The 24,899-nt window shown below is 40.2% G+C and overlaps 1 protein-coding gene across 1 annotated transcript; it reads right to left on the bottom strand.

Annotated features, from left to right (window-relative positions):
- Positions 1–24,869, bottom strand: LOC309500654 (nucleoprotein TPR-like). The gene is made up of 51 exons (XM_082172313.1): positions 24,666–24,869; positions 24,091–24,195; positions 23,936–23,991; positions 23,741–23,837; positions 22,930–23,033; positions 22,642–22,806; positions 22,459–22,551; positions 22,288–22,368; positions 22,114–22,201; positions 21,630–21,770; positions 21,407–21,501; positions 21,095–21,292; positions 20,896–21,003; positions 20,570–20,790; positions 20,248–20,408; positions 20,033–20,160; positions 19,610–19,758; positions 18,313–18,475; positions 18,081–18,215; positions 17,855–17,995; positions 17,550–17,718; positions 17,295–17,467; positions 16,931–17,083; positions 16,716–16,832; positions 16,410–16,613; positions 14,582–14,772; positions 14,321–14,468; positions 13,904–14,041; positions 13,287–13,418; positions 13,000–13,130; positions 12,689–12,899; positions 12,447–12,593; positions 11,440–11,629; positions 10,548–10,744; positions 10,265–10,338; positions 9,984–10,174; positions 9,651–9,899; positions 9,168–9,316; positions 6,964–7,044; positions 6,665–6,868; positions 6,461–6,595; positions 6,220–6,310; positions 4,991–5,178; positions 4,793–4,864; positions 4,612–4,703; positions 4,415–4,524; positions 1,946–2,044; positions 1,686–1,845; positions 1,495–1,604; positions 549–644; positions 1–280 (listed from the first exon to the last, which is right to left on the bottom strand). Exons 1-51 carry the CDS (start codon positions 24,814–24,816, stop codon positions 222–224), a joined length of 7,041 nt encoding a protein of 2,346 aa, XP_082028439.1. The 5' UTR covers positions 24,817–24,869; the 3' UTR covers positions 1–221.
- Positions 24,870–24,899: the final 30 nt, after the last annotated feature.

Here is a 24,899-nt window from a genome sequence, read left to right on the forward strand (position 1 = left end):
TGCATGGCGAGAAAGATTCTCCATTTATTAGCAAAACCTTTGAACATAGCATCAGGATGATTACTCACAGAATATAAAACAACAAATCGAACCAACATTGAAAAGAAACATTAACCAAAGTAAAAAAAGCAGTAGGCTGATTGCGGGGGCTTTGAAGAGAGCCGTTCATGGGCGCGTGATCAGTGTTTCTGCTGGGCAGACGCTGTGAAGGCAGGGGGGATTTAGAAGGGAGTGCCTCTGTTGAGTCCTCGACCCCGGCCTCCACGAGGAAAATCAATACCTACAGGATAACATTGAGATACCAAATCAAATCTCACTCTTAACAAATTGAACATTTTTGTAGATTAAGATAATTTTTTACAGAACAAACATCCAATTTAATACAAACTGATGATTACTGTCCTGACAAATAAAAAGCTTCTGTATACATTTGAATTAACCTTTGCTTCAATAAAATAAAAGCTTTAAAAAGCAAGTCTGTGTGGTGTTACTGTACAGTACGTGAGAGAGTGTGAGTAATGATGATGAGTGAGTACTGGGATCCTAACCTCTCCTGATGAGCTGGTTCCTGCGGGGCAGCTGGTGCTGAGGAAGGAGTCGGCTTGCAGGCTTGGCCTGACCAGTGCTGCTGCTAGTGCTGGTATCTAAAGACAGCGACAAGCGGGGTGTTGTTGGTTTCATATGGTTTTACTATATAGTTTCACATTTTCAAGAAAGGTTTACTTTAAACAATATCTCGAATGACAAAAAACGTCATGTTTTTGTCAACTATTGTAAAGTAAAACATTTTGATTACACCTTAAATACATGTACAAACACATCAAGATTTTAAAAAAGCATTTTTTGTACGAATAATTCACATTCGCATAATTCATAAATACCATGATTTAGTTAGAAGTTGAAGTTTTATTGCTATTATTTTTATTATTATAGCCTTGTGTGATATAATGATGATAACAACAACAATGCTTTGCTTAGCAAGTACAACTCATTTTACTAAACTAAATGTTTATTTTCAAGAATTTCATTATTTACTCAGACTTTTTCTTCATTATTTCAGAAATTAAATACATTGGTTACACTTTATTTTAAGGTGTTACAGTGTCATTATACATTTCAGTACTACATGTACTTACTATAGGGTTAAGATTGGGGTTTGTTTTAGGGCTAGTTGCATGTAATTATGAAAAATGTTAAGTAATAACTTACACATGTAACGTAATAAGGACACTGTAAAAAAAAAAGGAAAAAAAAGTGTTACTGCAATGTAACCGGTCCTACTGACGAACTCAGAGAGGGATTTGAACCGTGGTCTCCGGTACAGGAGGCAGTACTCTAACATGACCGCAGCCTCTAGCGTCAGTCGCTTAAACATCTCTTGATATCAGGGGAGGGAGGTTTACATGCACAGCTCTTGCTGGCCTTCGACAGTTACATTACCAATAGATTTTTTTTGTTTTATGAACAAAGCAGCAAGCATGAAATGGTGTGTACCTGCGGAGCTGGATGTGGGCTCTTGACTAGTGGAGGGCATGCTGGCATCATCGAGCGGCTGAGTGGACTCCATCTCCGACTGGCCCTCTAGACACGCCTCACTACTCGCCCTATACACAGATAGCACAATTACTACAACTCCACTGAAAAAACTGAAAGGGAAGTGACTAATAAACTGAGTGAGCGCCCACCCTTCACTCTCAGCCTCGGCCACAAAGACATCATCTCCATCATCCCCCGGGACAGCTTCGCCTGGGGCGGTCAGACTGGCGGTGGACGTGCTCACCATGGGAACCGACTGAGAGGCTGTCTCTGACACATCAGAGGGGTGACTCTCTGTGAATACAGTCACTGTCCAGACAGATGAAAGTGGGAGGAGAACAGTTAGGTTTGACTAACAGTCATATAAATCGACCAAATGAACATAACCTGACTTCCACCAGCTGCTCACCTGGAGCAGCCACTTGTAGAGGGGTGGTGGGGACACTCCTGCCTCCAGATTCTTCATCGTGAGTGGGCAGGAAGAGAGGACTTTCATACATGCCTAACCCTGCCGAAGACAGAAAGCTTCTCACTTTTATGTGACTCACATAACAGGAAGAATGCAGGGTCTTACGCTGCATTCACATCAATTATAGTACTTACCAGGATGATCACAATTACTTATAGTAAAAAATAAAATAAATACAAATTTAAAATTGGAAACTGAATTTTATAAAAGATCTGACTTGTTCCATTTGACATCATGTAAAATCCTAAGCAAACTGAATGTTTTGCTGTCATTAAAGCAAAACATTACTTATTTAGCATTATAAGAATTGTGGCAACACTTTACTGTAAGGTTCCGCTTGTTAACTAGACATGCATATTGGTCACCAGTTGATATTTAAAGGGTTAGTTCACCCCAAAAATGTTATTCTGTCATTAATTAATATATGTGTAATATTTGAATATGATATTTTACAGCATTTATTGATCATGGTTAAAAAAAAAAATCATTTATAATTATACTGTTCATAATTAGCACATGCTAGTTTACAATGCATTAAATTGCGTAAAACCAGAGGAGGACGAAGAACACAAATTGAGTACTTTAAAGTACAGGTACCCTCATAAAATATTACTCAAGTAAATGTATTAAGTACTCCTTTTTATTTTTACACGAGTACAATTACAAAAGTACTTGATTTTTAATGTACTCAAGTATGAAAAGTAAAAAGTACTAATCAAGATTTAATAATTTTATATTAAGAATTCTATATAATCCTACAGCTAAAATACCTTGGGGTGGAGGGGTTGCTGGGTCTGACATCATGAATTATCATGAATTGTCAAGTAGCCAGCAATAATCAGTAAGGAAGAGGAGTGCATTTACATAATATGTATTGATCTAAGGGTAAGAATTATTTTTATTTTTTTATTACTTTGCCATACACCATCAAAACATTAAATATATTAATTTAGGTTACTGATACTTCATGTGTGCAAACAAGTGAAAAACACAAAATATAACAGTATTTAAAAAAATGCATTTTGCCCGATGTGACTTCTGTTTTTAAGAACACAAGTTATAATAATAATAAATGTTTCTTAAGCACTGAATAAGCATATTAGAATGATTTCTGATGGATCATGTGACACTGACGACTGGAGTAATCGTGCAGAAATTAAGCTTTGCCACCACAGGAATAAATTACATTTTAAAATATATTAAAATAGAAAACATTTTAAACTGTAATAATATTTCACAATATTATGGTTTTTACTGAATTTTTGATCAAATAATGCAGCCTTGGTGAGCATAAGAGAATTCTCTCAAATATATGGAAAAAAACTACGTAGACCCCAAACTATTGAACGATAGCGTATTCATAAAAAAAAAATATATATAATTATAAATATTGTAAAAAAATTAGGGCTGGGGGAATTAACGCGTTAATCTTTGCGATTAATTTGAAATGTTTAACGCGTTAAAAAAAAATAACGCAATTGATGCAGCACTTTTTTTTTTGCCTCGTTTTAATGATTTCCTGTTGCGTCTGCTATTAAAAAGGCCGAAATATGCCGTCCCGCCCCTCCATGTTCGGCGGTCAGGTTTCATTCTCGGGCAGCTTTCATGAGCGGGTCTTTTCCGCTCGGTATGTGCGTCGCACTCTGTGCTCCGCGCGCGTGTGTGTGTCGGTCGGTCGGTCGGTCGGCGCGCTCTGTGCTCCGCGCGCGCGTGTGTGTGTCGGCTCGCTCTGTCGTTAATGGCCCAGCAGCGGCGAGCTCTCCGTTCCGTGTGTGTGTGTGTGTGTGTCGGCGGCTCTGTCGTTAACGGCCCAAAGGCTTCAATCATGTACTAAGCACTGGAAAAGTAAAGTCCACTCAAGTAACGTGAAATTTCTCTGTTGACTTCTGTTTGCTGAGCTGGTATAGCCATGCTGGGCAACAATGGTAAAATGACCTGCTCTGATCACATGCTCTGGTAATAATAGCTTTGTAGGACTATATTTTGATTTAATAATTAATAAAATAATAATAATAATAATAATAATCTGTTAAATTGATTATGTTGATTTATTATTGAAAAAGAATAATATATTGATATATTGATGTTTAATATAGGGCTATTTTCTGTTCCCTTTTTTTCCTGTGTTGTTTAATTAGGTGATTCTAAGTTTAAATATTGATGATTACAAGCTTGGGGGAAGCGCAATTAATTGCAATTAATTACAGAAATTGTGCAATTAATTAGTTAATTTTTTTTAATCGATTCCCAGCCCTAAAAAAAATATAGTTCAGAGTTTCCATGGAAACTAATGTTAGAGCCAAAAGGACATGAACGGACCTAAAACAGAATCTCCGGGTTGTCATCTTGTAATGGAGGTAATTTCGAAACAAGGTGAAAGCATCATTACTGTGTCATGCTGGTTCTCACCTCCATGTGTGGCCAGATGGCTCAAGTCAGAATGAGAGGAGCTGGCCTGAGGCATCATATCCTCAGGAGGGCCGAAACGGAAGCGAGGAACTCCAGCCACCTGAGGAGAACTGAGATGGAGAGACGCATCATTAACAGAGGTGTTTAATGATGTGTCCCTTCTTGCTATTAAAGTGTGAAAAGCTTCTGTGACTCACTGAATGGCCTCTGCAAAGCCGTCTGTGCGGTGTGGCACCACAAGGGTGGGAGTGCTGGGAACCATTCTGTCATCATCATCAAAGAAGTGTTGCTGTAGGAACCAAAATACTGATGTCAGAAACTCTGAAGCCCTAAAGACGCGGGATGTTTACATTGGTATTGCGCACAAAGTTCACTCACCATGCTTCCGATTCCAGGCGTGAGCTGGGGTGCACGACTCATTGAGGGCCGCCTGCTCTGTCCTGGCTGCCTCTGTAGAAAAGTATGGTAGAGTCATCAAAATTATTTAATAAAGAAATGGAGAATGGGAATTATGTAGTGACAAAAAACAAACAAATCAAAACTCTTATGCTTGAGGGCATGGTTTGTCGTCCGTACCTGCATGATGGGGGGTCCAAGCTCAGGGATGGGGTGGATGTTGAGACGTGGGGGTGGGGTGTGATGCGGTCTCCGGGGGGATTGGGGCAAGCGTAGGCCCAGGGAGGAGGTGGTGGTGCTGGGGACTGGCTGGTGCTCTCTCACTGGCTCAGCAGGGAAGGCCTCCAAGGTGCTGACACTAGCTTCAACTGTGAACACAGAGAGAGTTAATTACTATTGCTAGATCCGATAAACGTATTTTTTAAAAGGGCCATATTCTACACTTTCATAATCTAGTCGTCATTGCACAACCTTTTTTCTATGATGGTGATCAAAGAATCCTGGAACTAAAATGCATCACGATTTACACAAAAATATTAAGCAGCACAACTGATTTCAACAGTGATAATAAGAAATGTTTCTTGAGCAGCAAATCAGGAATAAATTACATATTAAAATAAATTAAAATAGCTGAAAACAGCTATTTTAAATTGAAATGTTTCACAATATTACTGTTTTTAATGTAATTTAGATTTTTTTTTATGTCACCTTGGTGAGCATAAAACCCGGGACACACCAAGCCGAGGGTCAGTCGTTGGGCAGTTTTTGTGCGTCGGCCGACTAAGTTTTCTCAGTGTGTTCTGCACCGCCAGCTGAAATTGGTCCTTGACGGCTTTTTTCGGTGACAGAGAGAACTCTGACTGGCTGTTCAGCTTAGTGAACGAGTCAGTGCACGAGAATAATATCAAAACAGCGAGCAAAGAAGTCAAAACAGTACGGATAGGAGGCTCCTCTAATGTTACGTCATCTTACCTGAGTATTCCTTGGCGAATATTTCAATATTAACACGAGCGGAGTGGAATGAAGAAAGTGTTTAGCAGGATTGATATTCAAAACGGTAAGCATGCACTGCTTTGTTTATGGTTTGTGTATCTGCAGCGTCGGTTTCCCTTTTTGAATGACGAATATAGATGAATATATCTGCAGAAATAGACAGTTGTCTCATTTACACGCAGAACGCACACAGACAGTCGGCTGTGGTTCTCTCGTGGGTTCAGGTGCAGCTTTTTTTCCCCGACGTGAGGCGATAACACAGTCGGCTTTCAACAGTGCTAGTTCTTTGGTGTCGGTTTGTTGTGTCCCCACCTTAAGAGACATTTCAAAAACAATCTCTACAAACTTTTGAATGGTAGTAGGTACCGTAGTGTTAGCGACTCTAAGGAGTGAAAGTATAGTGTGCATTTTTGTACCACTGCTCTGAGAGTCCGCTTGCTTCTGGATTGACTCAGGCGCTTCTTGACTCTCTTCATTGTCAATGCCTGGATCATCTGCCCCATCACCCTGCCAACACACCAAAAATCACATCAAAACCACCATAACAGTCAAACTCACTTGAAGAATCTCAAGTATTGTAGTAAATTAGGACCATCTACTAGCAAACAGTAAAGCAACTTAATCGTTGTCGGTAAGTGTTATAAAAGTAGGCATCACCTCTGCCTCATTCCCCTCATAGGCCTCATTGGCATCTGCACTCCCACTGCCTTCATTACTCTCCTCAGCTGGTTCTGCCATCCCTCCATCACCATCTTCATCATCTTCATCTTCAGCATCATCATCATCTTCATACTGCAGAAAGAAGAAAGGTTAATACATGTTGCTAATTACAGTTTCAGCTTCTCTGTGAAACACACTGACCTGTCCAGGCTCCTCCTGCTCCTCCTCTTCCTCCTCCTCAGTGCCACTATCTGTCTCTATGATGATGACGTCATGCTTATACTCCTCGGATGAGTCGTGTCCGCTGATCTGAGTCTCGGATGGTTGGGACTCACTCACTTGATCCATTGGGACAGACTGAGACAAAGATTCTTCATCTCCCTCTCCTAAGACGGGATATGCTTCCTGTGAGCGATTAACAGACAAGATTAGTGAACTGGTTGTTCATTGCTGGGATGAATAGTTAGATATGCTGTTATTAAGGGATACATGGCTGGTACCTCACTGGCATCAGAAGGCTGCTGGACTTCTCCTGAAGCTTCACCCATAGCATCATTACTCTCCTCAGTACCTGAAGCATCCTGCAAAAAGGGCATTGTGGGATGGTGTATGAATCTAAAGAGTCAATTTTCAATGGCCAAAGCAGTATAACTACGCAAGTGTTTCCTGCACCGCAAATGGAGCATCTACAACAAAGTAATAGATTTTACATGAGCTGTGAGTTTGCAAAGACTGGTAATTATAATATAAACAGACAAAACATCTTTCTACAGACACATACAGTGTGACCAGTGTATTGGGTTAAAAAATTAATGAGTAGATGATTCCTTTTTCCTCCTAATGCATTCTCAATCTGACAACACCTTTTTCATCCCTGGTTCAGTTTTGACCTGGTGTAGTGTAATCTTCTAATAACTCATAACTTAAAGGTGCTCTAAGCGATGTCCCGCGTTTTTTAGGCCTAACATTTTTGTGTCACATACAGCTAGGGCTGAAAAATTAATCGCACTTTACATGTAATCGCACTTAAATCGAGATTTACATTTATGCATTTGGCAGACGCTTTTATCCAAAGCGACTTACATTGCGTTATCCTATACATTTATACATAGGTATGTGCAATCCCCTGGGATCGAACCCACAACCTTGCGTTGTTAACGCAATGCTCTTACCACTGAGCTACAGGAAAGATGGCTTATTGCGATTTTAAAATCGCAAAGGCTGCGATTATTTTTTATGTGCAGCTTGTCATTGATGTATGGCTCTGTAAACGCTGCTCCATCTGAAAGCACTGTGAGTTTGAGTCACTTATAACATGCATTTGAAAAAACAACATGCGTCAAACATCTTTCCAAAACATGAGAAGCATTTATGAACCTCTTGTCCAACAACAGACAACATTTAATAACATGCATTTACTCCAAACTCACTTCATAATGACAGTTGAGCATCCTTCTGTGAGATGATGTGCCTTCTTACACAGAATAAGGCAGTCGTGTATTTATAAGTCATGTTTAATCAAAGCGTTTTAATCTTCTGTTTATTCAGCTAGAGCGATAGGGATTTCCGGGAATGACGAGCATTATTGTACTTCTGCGGTGGGGCATTTTTATCGCGTTTGCATGAGAGCGCCCTCTGGCGTTCAAATGGGGCAGTATTTACTACCAATCAGCACCACTCCACTGACAAGCTGCGTATAAAATAATTGCAGCCTTTGCCAAATCGCGTGCGGTTTTAATTGCGATTAATCATTCAGCCCTACATACAGAAACATCTCCTCACTATCCGCTAGCTGCCTGTCCCCTGAACACACTGTAAAAAAAACGCGGTCTCTGTAGACAGCCCAGGCTCCACAAACGGCAACAAAAACAAACTGGCCCAGCCTGGACCACAAAACATAACAAACAGTGTTCCAGCCAATAACTGACAAGAATGATTTGGGGGTGGGGGTTGGGGGTTCAGTGCGCGTGCACATAAAGGGGGGTGTGGGGAGTGGAGGAGAGGGAAGCATGAAGAGGGAAGTTAGCTAGAGGAGAGATGTCCTAGCCAACGACTAACGGTAAAATTTTATATTCTTGAGAATTTTGATATGGCTTGACACACGACCAAAGAGACGACGTTCCAATGAACACATAACAAAGAATAGGGAAAAGGAGAAGGAGCGCGTGAAGTCCCGAATTTACATCGGAAAAGCGTTCAAAAGGTGGCGAGAACTCCGCCGGCAGAAGGGCCTCCAATCCGACATTCAGGTGGCTCTGTTTTTGCTGGACAGGTGGGTAAATCCAGTTTGGTTTTTCTAAATGGTTCATGACTGTTTCAGGAAGCACGGAAGGGAGGGGGAGGGGGAGGGGGAGGGGGAGGGGACGGGATGAGGAGGAGGGAGGGTAGAGCTAGCCTCCTTTTTGTTTGACAATACTTTGAACGTCAACAAGAAGTGACGTCATCGCTTAGAGCACCTTTAAACTACAAAAAGGCTCCATAACATGTGCAAAGCCTCAGTTGATACTCAGGTCAAAATCAGCCCATAACACAATAAGTGTTGCAATGTAAAAAAAATTAAATGATTACATTATATCATAAATATATAAAACCCATTTCCAAAATATTGTTTCCCTACTAAAAACTATGGATTTCTTTTTAAAAATGATGTACTCTTTTCCGGGATTTTTGATAAACAACAAGCATCAAGGTATACACTGCTCACCTCCAGGCCCACTCTTCTTATGATGCGGAGCTTCTTAGTGGTGGGTGGGTGGGTGGGGTCGTCCTGTGTGGAGTCGCTCACCTCGGTGGAGCTCTCCTGCTCTTCCTCTCGCACTCGTTTGGGCACAGATGAGCCTGCTGTCGCTGACACTGACAGAAGAATGGTACGTCAGTAAGAAACCTCATATCAATAAAGGGGAGGTAAGGGGTTTCTAGGGGTCAGTGGAAAAGTTCTGAGAAAGATGTAAAAGATGTAAAATAACAATAAAATGTTAATATTTACCAAATCTGATTCATAATATCACACTTACCATTTTGGCTTTTATCATTTGGTTACTAGTTAACATTATTAAGGCCAAAAACCAATGATGCTTCAATTTTTATTTTTATTTGTAATAACATTCACAGATAAATCATGTAGCGTAAGATTGGGAACTTGTATGAATAGATGTGCATAGACTTTAAATATCATGGTTCTTTGTACCTGTACCAAAGACAGCAGTGGAAGTGGACGGTCTCTCCATCTGTGAGCTATGTACTGCCTCCATAATGGTTGTTGCTGGTTCCTGACTGGCCTGCTGCTGAGTGGGCTGGACAAAAGCTGTGGCTTGACTCTGCTGCAGACCGAGGATTGGCTGTGTGGTCTGTATGTTAGGACTGGTAGAGCGTACTGAGCCACTGGTGCTGCCATAGACAGTCACATGCTCTAGTGGACCCTCTATGGATGGCATAGCTGATGGGACAAAACAATGACAATTTACCACTTATGCACTAAAATAAATCATAAGATTTCATGAAGCCTGACCTCCAGCCATACCTTCCTGCGTTTCGACCTGTGTGGTGGGCATGACTGTGGCTGTGGGCGTGGTTACAGGAGCGGGTGTTACCATTGGGCGGATGCTTGCCCTAGGGGTGGACTTGCTCCCTGCAATTGGTGAAGGCTTGCTGGGGGTGGCGGCGACTGGTGTGGGCTTGATGTTAGCGGTGGGCGGCTCAGATGCACTGGCACTGTTAATAGATTATATGAAAAGGCAATATTGAACACTGATGGAATAAAAGATTTGTCCTCTTGAATTTCAGCTCTAAATGGAGAATTACCTTCCTCTGTCAGCAGCAGGTGTGGGTTTGAGAGTGATCTGTCGAGCATCTGATGACCTCTGTGCCTCCTGAACCTGGAAAAGATCACAAGTACTTTGATCAATAAAGGACAAACACTTAAATATTTACCTAAATCCTTTAAAGCCCAGGATGTCTCGAGCCAGATATATAAAACTTAATAGTTAAAAACCCAATAATGAAATGGAATACAGACACATAGTATTTCTACATATATCTGTCAGAGTAAATATGGGCAGTGAGTACAGAGTTTGTGGTACTGTACCTTGCTCTGGCCAGGCTCCTGAGCTTCATCTCTCTGTTCTCCGTGTCTCTCCTGTTGCTCACGGAGTTCCCTCAGCTCTCTTTCCTGTCGGCTCAACCGGCCTTCATACTGTGACTTGAGCGCACTCATCCTCACATCCAGCTCCTCTCTCTGCTGCTTCAGCTCCTCGTTCTCTTTCGCCAGCTGCTCCTTTGCACCTGAACACACATTTAGATTTTAAATAGAGACTTTTATTGTACTTAAAACTGTGCTTGTAAAAACCAAGGGGTCTTTATCTTGTGCAAACGTTTTGGGTCTGTTTTTGTTATGTTTTTGAAAGGTCTCTAATGCACACTAAAGTTGCATATTATCCTTCAGAAAACATTTCAATATAGTGATTTGGTGCTCAAGTAACAATTCTTATTATCAATGAGTGTTGAAAGCAGTTGTGCTGCTAAATATTTTTTCAATGTTAAAATTTTTGTCATATTTTTCAAGATTCTCTGATAAATAGAAGTTCAAAAGAACAGCATTAATTTCAAGTAGAAACTTAAAAATAAATAATCTTCCTGACCCCAAACTTTTGAATGGCAGTGTGCCATCCAAAACACGATGTTGAAGTAGGATATATCAAAAGGACAACAGCCTTTTGTTTATTAAAGTAGATTTTTTTTTTTTTATTACTATTATTGTGTAATTGTTGATTTAATTTCCCCCCTTTTCCCCCCAAAAAAGCATTATTTCAATTCAAACCGTCACATACTGCTAAAGAAATTGATCTTTAAATGCCAAAAATGTATTTGGATCTTTGTCTTGTAAATAATGGTCATCATTTGCTAGATGGACTAAACTGCTTTGGACACTAGGAATATCTGCAGGAATAATGTTGTGGTATGTGTTCTGGTTTACTAACTGTTAAGCTGGTTGATCTTCTGCTTGGCTCCCATGAAAGCTTTCTTGGTCTTCTCCTCTTTATCAGCGATCTGCTGTCGTAGCTGCTCCTCCAGGTTACCCTTCTCCTGTAGCTCTGCTTTTATACGGTTGAGCTCTGGCTGCACCTGAGCCAGCTGCTCCTGCAGGCTCTTCAGCTCTGCGTCACGCTCCTGCACCCAAACATTACCACATATATGTTTTGAATAAGCTGCTGGCAGACTCGTTGAGTTACGCACTTCATAAGCAACAATGACAGAGGATGCTAGAACGCCTTCTTACTCAAACTCTTTTCCACAAAGGCCACTAAAGTCCAACAATAACACTCCATCAAACTAACTTCACACCTCACCATCTCAAAAGTTAATGAACAAACACTTCATTGCTGTTTCACTTCCTGGAATAAATGCTTTATTACCATTATATAACATGAGCCAAACCAGAGAAGCCCACAATGGCAGTGTTTGTGATTGTATACGGTGTACTTTTAAAGCACCGGACGTCCCAGAGAACTGAGGGATTATACTATGTGGGTCTGTAAAAGTAATCAGGAAGCTTTAATTGTTTTATTTGTACTTTGGAGGGTTTCAATAAAGATTTTAATCTAATGCAGACAAAAAAGGTTAGTTCACCTAAAAATTAAACATTTAATTTAGGCTGTTCTTCACTTATAAACATTGATCAATACACATACAAAGAGCACATCAAAAATGGTAAACAGAAGCTCAAATATGCTTGCTTGAGATGTGAGAATCAATGAGGTTTGCTCTTGAGGTAAAGTATGGTTGAGCTTCCATTTACCAGATTTTGTGAGCTCTGTGCATTAATGTTTATATGTGTATAAAATTCTAAATTAATTTTCCTAAATTAAACGTCTCTTCAGAAGACATGGACTAAACCGCTGTATTTGTGTGGATTACTACTACAATGTCTTTACAAACTTTTTTAAATACAATTGTCAGAACAGCACACTAAGCCTTAAATGAGTACCTTCTGTATGCTGTCCAGTTGAGTTTCCAGCTCTGAGGATCTGTTCTGTGCCTGACTCAATGAGCTCTTCAGGTTCTGAATCTCCTGGACCGAGGCCTGACGGTCTTCCTGCTCCTGTGCTGGTTTAGAAGCAGCCTCTGCCACCATCTGTGAGAGAGATGTGACAGACTCAGATTCTCAGACTCAGGCCTTTTCAATGGTTAACATTTTTTTCTAAATGATAACCAGCTGTTCTGGTATACCTTATCATGCTGATCTTTGAGCTCTTCATACTGGGTTTTGTAGCGACGACCTATCTTCTTGACCTGTGTGATGGTTTTGAGTTTCTCCTGGATGTCCAGTGTCTTTGCCTCCAGCTCCTTCTTCAGATTATCCCTTTCAGTGGTGACCTTCCCAAGGCTATCCTGTAGGTTCTGCACCTGGCTCTGAGCTGTAGTGATTGAAGCTTGGCTCCTGTTTGGTAGGTAGAGAAAGAAGACTGCTCTGTTAAAACAAACAAAAACAAAACTCCCAATTTAAAAAGTTATGATTTAATTGAATTGCCTAAACTGACCTGGCCACCTCATTCTTGAGTTTCCCCGTCTCCTCTGTGAGCTGCTGGATGCGTTTGAGATTGGCCTCTCTCTCAGAATTCAGCTTCTTACTTTCCTCCTGATCGCTGTCCTTCTGCTGACTCAGCAGTTGCTGCATGACCAATAAAAATCACAGAGTTAGATACTGAGAACCACACTACTAGTCAAGTTTGGTCATGCTCGACTGAATAAAACTGACCTAACATATATCAGTATTTATATTCTACATGTTTGATTCAATGCACAGAAGTTCATGAGATCCAGAGACCTGTGTGCGGGTCTTCAAGCGCTTGACATCATCCTCCAGGAGTTTCTTCTCAGCCTGTAACATTCCACTCTTCTCACTCAGCTCAGCATTGGAGTCCAGCAGGGGCTTGATGTCTGCTTCCAGCTTACGTATCTACAAAATGACATACAATCAAAATCTGATTAGCAATGTTTAAGCAAATATACACCAACTGACCTGTACTTGCACATCAATCGACTACTATATTAAAACCTATAGTTAAGCTAATCTGACTTCACTATTACTAATGGAGGAGTGATGTTTTGTGAATCATTTGTTTTATGACAGCTATAGGACCCTAAACTTTTTAGACTTAAACCCCCTAATTTAAAGTCTTTTTAAGTTATCTCACGGGCCCCAGCCCACTGGTTGAGAACCAGTGTTCTACAAGTTGTGCATCATAGTGATCTGTTGTAAAGTCTCTAAATTACCTATAACCAACTACCTTGTTTCTTGAAATTCCATTATTTCTAATTATCTATAAAGACAGTGCCTGAGAGGGAGATCGACTCTTGATCTCTGATGATCACTTTAGCTAATAAATAAGACAGGAAATGGTCTTAATGAGTGAGGTACACAGTGTGCTCTTAAAGTCTTGCCTTGGCCTTAGTCTGCTGTAGTTCATGCTCCAGTCTGTTCTTCTCATTCTTCAGCATCTTGTTGGTCTCGGTCAGAGCACTCATACTATCCATCCGCTTCATCATGTCTTCCTGCTGTGTCAAGGTCTTTGTTGTCACCTGTAGATCGAGATGTTAACTGACTGCAGTGCATGTTTGTTTGTTTTTCAAAATCAGATCAAGTTAGGTGAAGTGTTAACTTTCTTTAATGTTAAATGTTTACTCTTGTGCCAACTAAACATTTAATAAAAAAATATTTTTTAAAATGTAAAAAAATATTAAAATATAACAAACAAAGGACAAACAGATCCCATTTAGACACTCATGCCATTGGTTAAGCCAACCAATAGCAGATGGAGAGAACATTTAGGAAAACTGTTTGAAAACACTTTTTAGAACCTGTAGCTTTTCTCTCTCTGCATTCAGACTGTCCTGTAGTTCCTTCAGCTCTCCCTCCAGGTACTCCATGCGCTGTTTATAGCGCAGGGTCTCCACCTCCGCCACTTCCAACCGGGTCTCAGTAATCTCCTTCTCCCGCCGTACAAACCTGTTGGGAATGAGAGGCCACATCATTACTATCCCTTTCTTGTATAGTACAGCAAGGCATTCTGACAGCATGTCATGACCCTTCAAAAGCGTCATGTTGCCAAGAGGTTTTACCTGAGAATGTCCAGGATCTGCTCATGAGACTTGCCCTCCTCATTCAAAGAGATGTTCAGACTGCTCTCTTTAGCGCTCTGCTGCTGTGTACAGGTGGTTATCTTGCTGCTCAGGTTCTCCATCTGCTCGTGGAGCATGGTGTTCTGCTTCTGCAGCTCCTCAGCTCTCTTCTGCTCTTTAGAAAGTTCTTCCTGAGGAGAAAAATATAGATGAAGTCAACCAAGTAAAAAGCTCTACAAAGGATAGTGTTATTGAGATAGTCCACCCAAAAAATTTTAATTCTACCATCATTTACTCAAGTGTTTCCAAACCTGTATGACTTACTTTCTTCTGTGTAACAGAAAAGAATATATTTTGAAGAATGTTGATAACTAAACAGTTTCGGTTCCCATTGACTTCTATAGTATGGATGGACAAATAATACAATGGAAATCAATAGGAACTGAAACTGTTTGGTTATCAACATTTTTCAGAATATAGCCTAGTCTTTTGTGTTAAGCAGAAAAAAGAAATGCATACAGGTTTAGAATGACACGAGGGTGACTATCACTAAATATATGACCAAGAATTCACTTCAGTGGTTTACGAAAGATTGTAATGATTATTAACGCACATAAAGACGAGGCTAAATATAGCTGCAAGCAGCAATTAAGGGGCCAAGAACACATATGGCATGACGAGTTATGCAAGCATGTCTGGGAGCATCAGACCAACTGAAAAAAAAAGAAAAAAAGAGTAAATTACAGATTTTTTTTGTCAAAACTGCTTAAAAAAAGAAAGAAAAAAAAGAAATCACTGGTAATATGATTTAATTGCTTATCACTTTTGACCAATAAGTGGCACTCTTACCAAACTGATGTGTGGTCAGTGTGAGGTGACAATTACACATACAATGTTGTGTCAATATACCAAAGCCTTGCAGAGATACAGCCTCAGAGTCAGCTTGGCACAATGCCAATCATTTCTTTGAGGCATTATTCAAAAACAGTTTGGTCAATCAAAAAGCTTTTAACAATGGTTCGATGATGACCTAAATCAATTTTAGTGACAATCAGACCAACGGTTTAGGAGCTTGAAAATACGTTTTTCAAAGAAATTCAAAATGGCAGACAGCAGTTCTGACTCAAGGAATCTATCAAGACCACTTTCATTAAATTAGGCAAAAATGAGTGAAAATCTTTTAGCATCTTTTTAAAATTGTATTATACATTTTAACCAAAGTGGCACTGTTCCGAAACCTACAGTATCTTCAGGGCATGATCGAAATAACACATTCTGAGTTCCGTAAGGATACACTAATGCGTTCATAAAACATAGCATTTTAAGTCAAAATGGCTAATGCCCAAAAAGGAAGCTATGGAAAAATTGAGTATTATTCGATACTGCACCGAATTTGATATGATTTTTTGGCAAACTGTTCAGAAGTTGAGCCAAAAAAGTAGGTGTTTACTAGTAGGTGGACCTGTGTAAAAATGCTGCAAGTAGCCTCAGGTCATGCTACACATCTACTAAGATTCGAATTTGGACAGTTGGTGGCGCTAAAGGGATTGAGTTAGAGACTCCAAATTTGCTGTGGTTGATATTGAGACTGTCCTCTATCTGTGTACCAAAAGCAGTTCTATAGGCTGCCATAGACTTGAGAGCGGAAGGAGGAAGAATAATAACACTTCTTATTAACAGATACAACAGGTGCCTATGCACCATCAGTACTCGGACCCTAAATATAGTATTTCCTTTATGATGGCCTGTGAGGCTCTCTCTAACATTTCGCATCAGCTGGTTCCTTTTTTTAAACATATTTCTGCCTTTGCCAACCACAAGATCTCACCTTCAGTCTCTTCTCTTGCTGTTCCCAGCCTGCCCGACCCTGATGCAGTTCAGATGCAGCTTTCTGAGCCTTCTCCTCTAACTGCTTCAGGTTCTGCACTGACAACTGCCCCTGTTTCTTGGCAGCCTGTAGGGCTTCCACATCCGCAGCATGCAGCATGAGCTCTCGCTCGTATTTATTCTGAGCCTCTGCAGCCAGCTTAGCCTTGGGCCAGAAATAAGACACAGGTGAGTAAACATCCAAGAAAATCAGTGGGTAGCTGTGTAAAGAAACAATTCTGATTTGTTCCAGGAGTGTCACACCTACCTGAAGTTTGCTGTCCTGCGTGGCTCTCTGCTCCTGGGCCACCGCTGCCACAGCTCTCTGCAGGGCATCCTGCAGCTCCGTCTGCATTTCTGTCACACTCCTCTTCAGTTCCTTCACCTGTTGTGCAGCCAAAAGAAGGGCTTTCAATCTTTAGAACTTTACTATACAGAACAACTACAAAAAACATTGACATGCCATCCGTGTGCGTTCCTTACCCGTTCTTCAACGCTATCTACAGCTTTCATCTTCTCCTCCTGGAGCTCCAGCTTTTCCTTCTCTGCTTCCAGCAGCCGGGTTTCCAGCTGCTGGTTCAACTCCCGTGTTGTCTTCAGCTGGCTGTCAATGGATGTTCTTGCCTGCTCAGCCAACTAGAAGTAAAACATAGAACAAATTTTAGTACTGTGGCTACTTGGGACTTGCGTTAAAATGGGGGCAATCGTGGCCTAATGGTCAGAGAGTCACTACTCCTAATGTGTGTGAACTTGGATTGACTAAATGTAGAAGACAAATTCTGAGTATGGGTTACCATACTTGGCCTTTACTCAAAATCAAATGAAAAGGTTAAAGCAAGATTATCACCTGCTTCTCTTTGTTTACAGACTCCTCCAAGCTGAGCACCATGGATCTGTACTGCTCTACATTGGTGGTGGTGTTCTTCAAACGCTCCTTCAGGTCAGAGTTCTGTTCTTCAGCCTGCTGTAGACGTGCTTGGAGCTCATCTACCTCCTGCTGAGGAACGCCAGGAGCTGAAACTGCACATAACAAGAACAATATTGTCTTTTATAGAACTGGAAATTATGGCACTCACAACTCCATCCTCTAATTTCTGTTTACCTTTGGGTAAAGTTCTGACAGGCTGTTTAGGTGCTGTGCCAAGGCTCTCGCTGTTCAGTTGCTGTCTCATGGAGGTGACCTGCTGTTCGGCAGTTCTTAGCAGCTCTTTAGTTTTCTGATGTAGTGCTGTTTGTGCCTCCAACTGCTTCTTAACCTCCAGCAGCTGAGCCTAGCCAACAGAATTTAGACATAATTTCCCACAAGTCTTTGAGGTGTAGACAGGTCCACTTGTGGGGTTGTATAGGTTTGATAAACAAGTTAAATCTTCACTAATAAAAAAAAAGGGAGTGAATTTACGAGCTTACATCTTGGTTGCGTTCTAGTGAGTGTCTCTGTTCCACCTCCTGTTCCAGTTTCTTCTTTAACTGGATAATATCTTTTTCCAGGCGCTGGGTCTGGTTGTTGTAGCGCTGCTTGGTCTCAGTCTCAGAGCGCTCCATAAAAAGCTGTGATATAATGAGGAAATTAAGAATAAGGCCAAAGAAAAGAGTGCTTTGACAAAGTTGGTTGGGATATGTAGACAAGTTGCACCTGAATGGATTTGAGGTTGGTGAGCAGGAGATTCTGGCCCCGCTGTTCAGTCAGGACGGACTCTTTCTCCTGGGAAAGTCTGTTCTCCACCTGCCTCAGAATGTCTCGTTCCTTACGGATATTCTCAACACGCAACTGGTAAAATAAAAAATAAAAAAGTCGACAAAAATTTTAAACTAAATATTGAATATTAGTTTGCTGGTGGTCCATAAAGTATTTATCTTTCCCTCACCTCAGCCATGGTTAGTTTCTCACTGGCCTCCCTCAGATCTTGAGTCATTGTGTGAATAATCTGCTCATGTCTCTGATGAGTGGCATTCATCTTTTGATTCTTCTCCCGCAGGGCTTCAATCTCTCGTTGAAAGCCATTCACATTCTCCTGAAGCATCTCATACCTGATATGGACCAATTCATATTTTAAGAATTCAATGCTTTTCAAATCATGAGTTGGAATTTGAATTAAACTATTCAAAAATGTTCACTTGGTCAATTAAATTTGTATTTTTATACACTACTACGAAAAGTCCACCAAATTTTGAGATACTTTAATAAAAAATAATATTTGTTGAAACCAAAATTCAGGATAAATTACAAACCTCCATTACATTCTGGGAAATGAAATGTTATTCCACAAAGTAAATTAATACAATATAATGATATTATACTATTCCTATATGACATTCTTCTTAATCAGTAGCGTCTCCTGACCGTAAATTTAGGTAGGGCAGATTCTGGGTCTGGGTCTCACATGCCGATCACTTTTGGCAGAGGTCTAAAGTCCTTGCGTTATTCAGCCTGAAAGTGGCACTCTAATGTTGATTGACAGGCTCTAAATACACACGACAGAGGCATAGAATGTTATCTCAGAATTGCCCTAATGTAGTATTTTTTGCCTCCGAATGTTTTTAGAATGTTGCGAGTTGTAGAGGATTTCCAGTGAGAAAACTGTAACATGAAAATAAGCAGGACAGTCTCAAATCTGCCCCAATAGCTCTAAATTGGAGTGTGCTGCAGTTCCATTTTTTACCACAGATTTACATTGGAAAACTGTGGGACGCTGTAGAACTGGGGAGGGCTCAGACTCTCTGCCCCGCTTAGTATCATTGTACATACATGCCTCCTGATGAATCCATGTGCTAAATTGTATTATATCCTGCTCACTTTCGACTTTAAATAGTATAGAAAATATGAAAAATATTTGTGCATAATGCTGAACAAATTTACGATTTATTTATGATTCAGTTTATATAGAGGTCTTTCTAGTGGACGAATATTTTGGTGGGGCACTGCACCACCTATACAAACGAGCCGTGGCTTATCTCAATTATAATATTCTGGGGGCAAAATTTGCTTATGTTGTGTATGTGAAATGTTGATTGTAAATGAATAAAGATAAAAGCCACATGCAACAAACTGTTAACATGTAGCTATGGCTGGACTGCACAAGTTAAAGTGAGGTAATAACATTAAAATCCAACTTAAATTCAGATTCCACGCAAACTGAGATTTTTCAGACAAGTTGTGCTCACCGTTTAAAGGCGAACTCAAGCTGAGAGGAAAGTTTAGCCTTTTGTGAGAGCAGGTCAGACACTTGAACACGAAGCCTCTCAGTCTGTTCATTCAGAAGCTTGTCGTTTTCTGCCTTCTCTTTTTTATATGTTGTGAAGGCATCATTAAGCTGAGGGGTGAAAACATGCAGTTTAATGGTTAATATTAAATGTCCAAATGAGATTTGCACAACAGAGTCATTTTATAAGAAACAGTTCACCAAAAAATGGAAATTGTTCAAATTTACTCAATTTTATGTCATTTCAAACCTGCAACACAAAAACATCAGTCTAGCAGAATGTCTGTGCTGCTTTTTTCCATTCAACAAAAGCATACAGGTTTGGAAGAAACTGGAATAATTATCTCTTTAAAGTAGAGAAATAAGGCGAGTCAATCTGTCTAACCTGTTTAAGTGCTGCTTTAGCCTGAGTTGCCTGGACAGATTCTGAAGCTGCAGACCTCAGGGGTGTAGATCTGGTGGACATGGGTCCTGCCCTGTTGGGAGTGGTGGACTGAGATCCAGCCTCTGAACCTGAACACAACCACAGGACTTCATTTAACATTTCATCAAATGCCAATACAAAGGAGAGGCCTTTTGGTCTAAGGGGTAAATTTTCACCCTGTGGTGGGAGCTCGACTCCGGCTGTCTGCAACAGGATACGATACATGTCTCTTTGTCGGATGGCAGAGTCAGCCAGCTGCTTCTGGTGGTTTTGCTGATCTTTGATCTGCTCCAGTTCCTTCTGAACCTTCTCCAGACTCAGTTCCATCTCTGTTTGTCTGAAAGAGCAGATACAGATTTTCTTTTACTGATCTTCATAGTGCTACTGAAGAATAGCAGGGCAATGTACATATTAGTTCTGGTAGATCTTCTCTAAGATGAAATATGTGCATTTATTACTGTGATCTATATGCCACTCCCAAGATCACAAGGTCAGTACCTGGCAGTCTTAGCTTGGTTCTGGTCCCTCTCTCTCTGCTCCTCCAGGTCCCTGATCTGGGCCAGAAGGTTCTGGTTCTGCTGCTGAAGCTCTTGGACGCTTCGGAAGGCCACCTGCCGTGAGCCCTGGACTTCAGAGCTGCTGCTCACAGCTGAGCTTAAGTCGTCACGCACCACCTGATTACCACGAGCCTCCTCCACCTCCACCAGCAGCACACTTACCTGAATCATAATTTTAGAAAAGTATTTAGATTTTGTGATCAGACTTACTGTTGTCTGAGCCTGAAACAAGGTGTTTCATCTCAATGTTTATTGTAAGAGGCTTACCTGTTCAGACATGTCTGCTAACTGTCTCTTTGATCTCTGATTATCTCTCTCTAGCCCTAAAGCTCTCTTATTCGCTTCATCTGTCACCTTCTGCAGCCGATGGACCTCCTGATTTACAAGAGAAAAGACAAAGATTAGCATCTTCTGACTGACAATCATATTTTTTTTCTCTTTTGCCGACTTTCATATTTGTGCAAACCTTCATAGCTAGCTCCAGTTTGGCACAGAGGCTAGACATGGACTTCTGCATGTTCTCATATTCCTCTCTCTGGCGTTTCAGGATAGGAGCTTTGTTCTCCACCTCCAGAACTATCTCATCTAGAACCTTGTTCACACGCTTGCTCTCCAGTTTCTCCAGGTGCAGCTGGTCTTGTGCCTCCACAAAGGCATTATACAGCTGAGAGCAAATACCGACAATTTACTTAGAACGATAAACATAATATATTGCTGAAATCAATCATGCTAATGGGCCAAATAAATTATGAATTATTTTGTGATCAACATTTTATACCTCCATTAGCTTCATGCCCGGCTTAACAATCTTGGCCACTGCGGCTGCAGTTGGCGAGAGGTTTGTCAGCTCTTCTTCTGTGAGAGCTGGAACACCTTTTTGAAGTATGCAAATTCAGACTGAAATCTTGCACAATTACATGATTCAAGAATCTGAAAAGATTATTCAGCCTAAAACAAAAACTGACACAAACTCAGGCAGGTTTTTTTTGTCTGTGCATTACCTCTTCTCTTAAAGTCAGCAAGGCGTGTGTTCGAGTGCTCCAGCTCTTTCTCCAGATTCCTGACCTTCTCATGTAGATCAGACTCTGCCTTCTCCCTCACAGCCTGCAGCTCTGACAGCTTCTTCTCTGTACCTTTATTGGCTGTTGATAAAAGAGGCATTTCAATTTGGCACATTAAAAACATTCACAGTGAGGCAATGAGAGAAAATTTGTAAACACACCCAAAACAAGACATAGACAATAGATATGTTCAGAAAAGCATTTTGATACTGTTGATATTCACTACTATATCTGCAGTATTTGCATACTGTGCACAGATTTTGTGCATGCAATACCAGGATGGCCTTCTACATATCCCAAAATGTGCAGTATACAATAGAACACACTATGTGTACAATTATATCCCACGATGTAATGTGCTCAACCTTCCTTTTTCAGTGTAATGAATGAATCAGAAAAAATCATTTTAAGGAACGGTTCAAACCTTCCATCGTCTCCTTCAACAGTTTGTTGAGCTCTTCAACGGCTCTGTTCAATTCAGCATTCTTGGCTTCAGAGTCTACTGATGCATTCTGTGAACAAACAAAAGGATTCAGATTTGAATCATACCACACATTAATGTTGGACGCTGCACAACAAATATCAACATTTTACTGACCTTGTACAAATTACAGAGTTTAAGGTTAGCATTCAGCTCATTGCGATACTTTTCCTCCATGGAGGCCCGTTGTTCTTTAGCCTAATAAAAAAGACAAACAATGCACCTTGATTAAATTTATCTTCTATGTCAAGTGGTAGAGCAAACAAGAATAAGAAGGGGATAGTGAACCTCTTTGAGTTTGTTCATCAGATTCTCAGTACTCTTCTGCATGTTGTCGTTGTTTTTCTTGAACATGTTCACTTGGTCCTGAAGTCTGGTCACCTGATTATGACATATATGATTGATGCAGACAGGTGATCTAATAAGAATGCAGCCCAATATTTAAATACACGTCTCAAAAATTCCTCACACCTCTTCCTTCTTGGTCTCTAAAGAGCACCTGAGCTCCAGGACCTCTTTGCCCTTGTCTCTGAATACTGTGTACAGCTCGTCTGTCTTACTCTTCAGCTCTGAATTCAGCCATGTGTTCTGGTTCTGGAGAAGCTCCTTTTCTTGCTCCATTCGCTTCTCACGATGCTGATGAGAAAGAAACACAGTAAACCATTTAAATAATCAAATACAAATATGTAATCAATGGTCAGATGGATTTATTAATCATATTAGAGACCAAATAACAGCTAAATGAGAGTCACTGGTTACCTGAATGGAAACTTCAGATGACTGAAGTTCATCTAGTTTAAGCTGGAGTTCCATCTTAATTTTGCTGGTCTCTGCGAGTTTGTCATTGAGACGTTTGAGATCCTCTGTATATTGACCATAAGAAACATGTTAGCAATTACACACGTCAAAAATACTGGTACTTTGGTTTAAAAAAATTAAAAAAACAATTAACTGCATAAAACATGGATATGTTCAGAGAAGAATACTACAACAATACATGCAGTGTATAGTATGCAAACTGTGCACAGATTTCTGTTTGAAATACAAGTGTGCCGTACACAATAGAACACATTATGGGCTATTATATCACACAATGCAATGTGCTCAGTCAGTCTTCCTTTTCCAGTGTGATGAATGAATCAGAAATATTATCTGATGAAATTAACAACTACTTGACGAAATAAACATTTGCAAAAAAAGGCACATTTTGTATGAAACAATTATTTGATTGATTAAATAAAACTATGCATGTGGGCAATTACCTTACTGATGAATTTATTTCTGATAGACAGTTTAGTTGAACAACAAAGAAATACTTAACTGCTACATTCCATTCTGTTTAAATTTGTTAATATAATTAACTTTTATAAAGAACTCTGAACAACAGTATATTCATTTTTGCAACAGTATCAAAATTGGTATGAAGAGTTTCCACATTTCTGTACAGCAATAATGCTATGTGCAAATAAAAAGCCCTCTAATTCCTCAATTAAGTAATGAAAACAATCTTGACATAAAACTCCAATGTCAACAACAACCTTGATCACTGATGTAAAAAATAGTGCCATACCACTGAGGTTCTCCACTTCTTGAGATCTCTTCTCAAGCAACCGTGAGAGCTCTCGGTTTTCTGCCTCAATTTCATATTTGGCTCTTGGAGGCGTACTCTGAAATGCAAAAACATTGGGAAATTTACATCATCTTTAACTGCTCAAAACATTAAGGCCCATTACGAAGCTGTCAGGTGAGAAACTCAAATAGTTACCTCTTGCGTTGTTCCCTGCTCTTCCTCTGCATCTTTCAACTTCTTAAGTTCATCGGCTTTTTAGAAAAAAAATAAGCACAAGCACACCCATGTTATACAGCAGCTCTGCGTCAATACAATCCATATATAAAAATAGAATAAAGCATAGTACTTACTGAGACGGACATTCTCCTCCTTAATACTATGATACTCTTTACTTTGGGACAAGAACTGCTCCTGACTCTCAGCTAGCTTCTTCTCAAGATTAAAGTATTGTTGCTCTGTTGATTAAAAACAAACATAGATCTGTAACAGGTTTCACTGAGACAATTGACACCAACAGCTCTTTTGACACTTCATTTATTATTAAGACTGCTGATTTAGGAATAAAAATACCACTAGAAGTGAATTAGGCTAATTATGCTTTATAGATTTACAAGAAAGGCTTTATATGCTCAGCCATTCTCTTTATCTCTTAACATAATTTCACACATATTCTTTAAATGGAAAAGACAAACATTTTCTTTGGTCTGTCACTACATCTCAGTATTAACTACTTAACTATTTATACCAAAGACTTTTAAGTAGACTCAACTTGGTAGATAATTTATGCAGAAAATACAAGCCTCTCCAGAATAATTACCCAAACAACTTGTTCTTTAATCTGCATAAACATGCAGTACACTACTTTATAAGACACTCAGCTGTTGAATGACTATCTGGCCCGCCTGCTACTGTTAACGTTACTCACCGCAGTCTGCTTTATACCGCTCGTACTGAGATTTCAGTGAGTCTATTTCCGTCTGCTGCTCTGACAGAACCTTCTCGAGCTTGTTCTGAATGGCTTTCGGTAGTTTGTTTATTTCACTTCTCTCCAGCGTTTGCTGAAGAAGTGCCGCCATCTCTCCGGCTCACTGCAAGAGTTAGCATTAGCTACTGCCCCTACGTCATATGTGAGCGATACAAACGCAAGTCCAAAGTCGCA

Source organism: Leuciscus leuciscus (genome assembly GCF_965113295.1).
Source record: "Leuciscus leuciscus genome assembly, chromosome: 6".
Taxonomy (NCBI): domain Eukaryota; kingdom Metazoa; phylum Chordata; class Actinopteri; order Cypriniformes; family Leuciscidae; genus Leuciscus; species Leuciscus leuciscus.

Coding starts and splice junctions, on each gene's coding strand:
- LOC309500654 (XM_082172313.1), bottom strand. CDS start 24,816: ATGGCGGCACTTCTTCAGCAAACGCTGGAGAGAAGTGAAATAAACAAA. Junction 10,339..10,547: donor AGGAGCCTGGCCAGAGCAAG/GTACAGTACCAC, acceptor GATCTTTTCCAG/GTTCAGGAGGCACAGAGGTC. Junction 9,317..9,650: donor CACTGCTGTCTTTGGTACAG/GTACAAAGAACC, acceptor TTCTTCTGTCAG/TGTCAGCGACAGCAGGCTCA.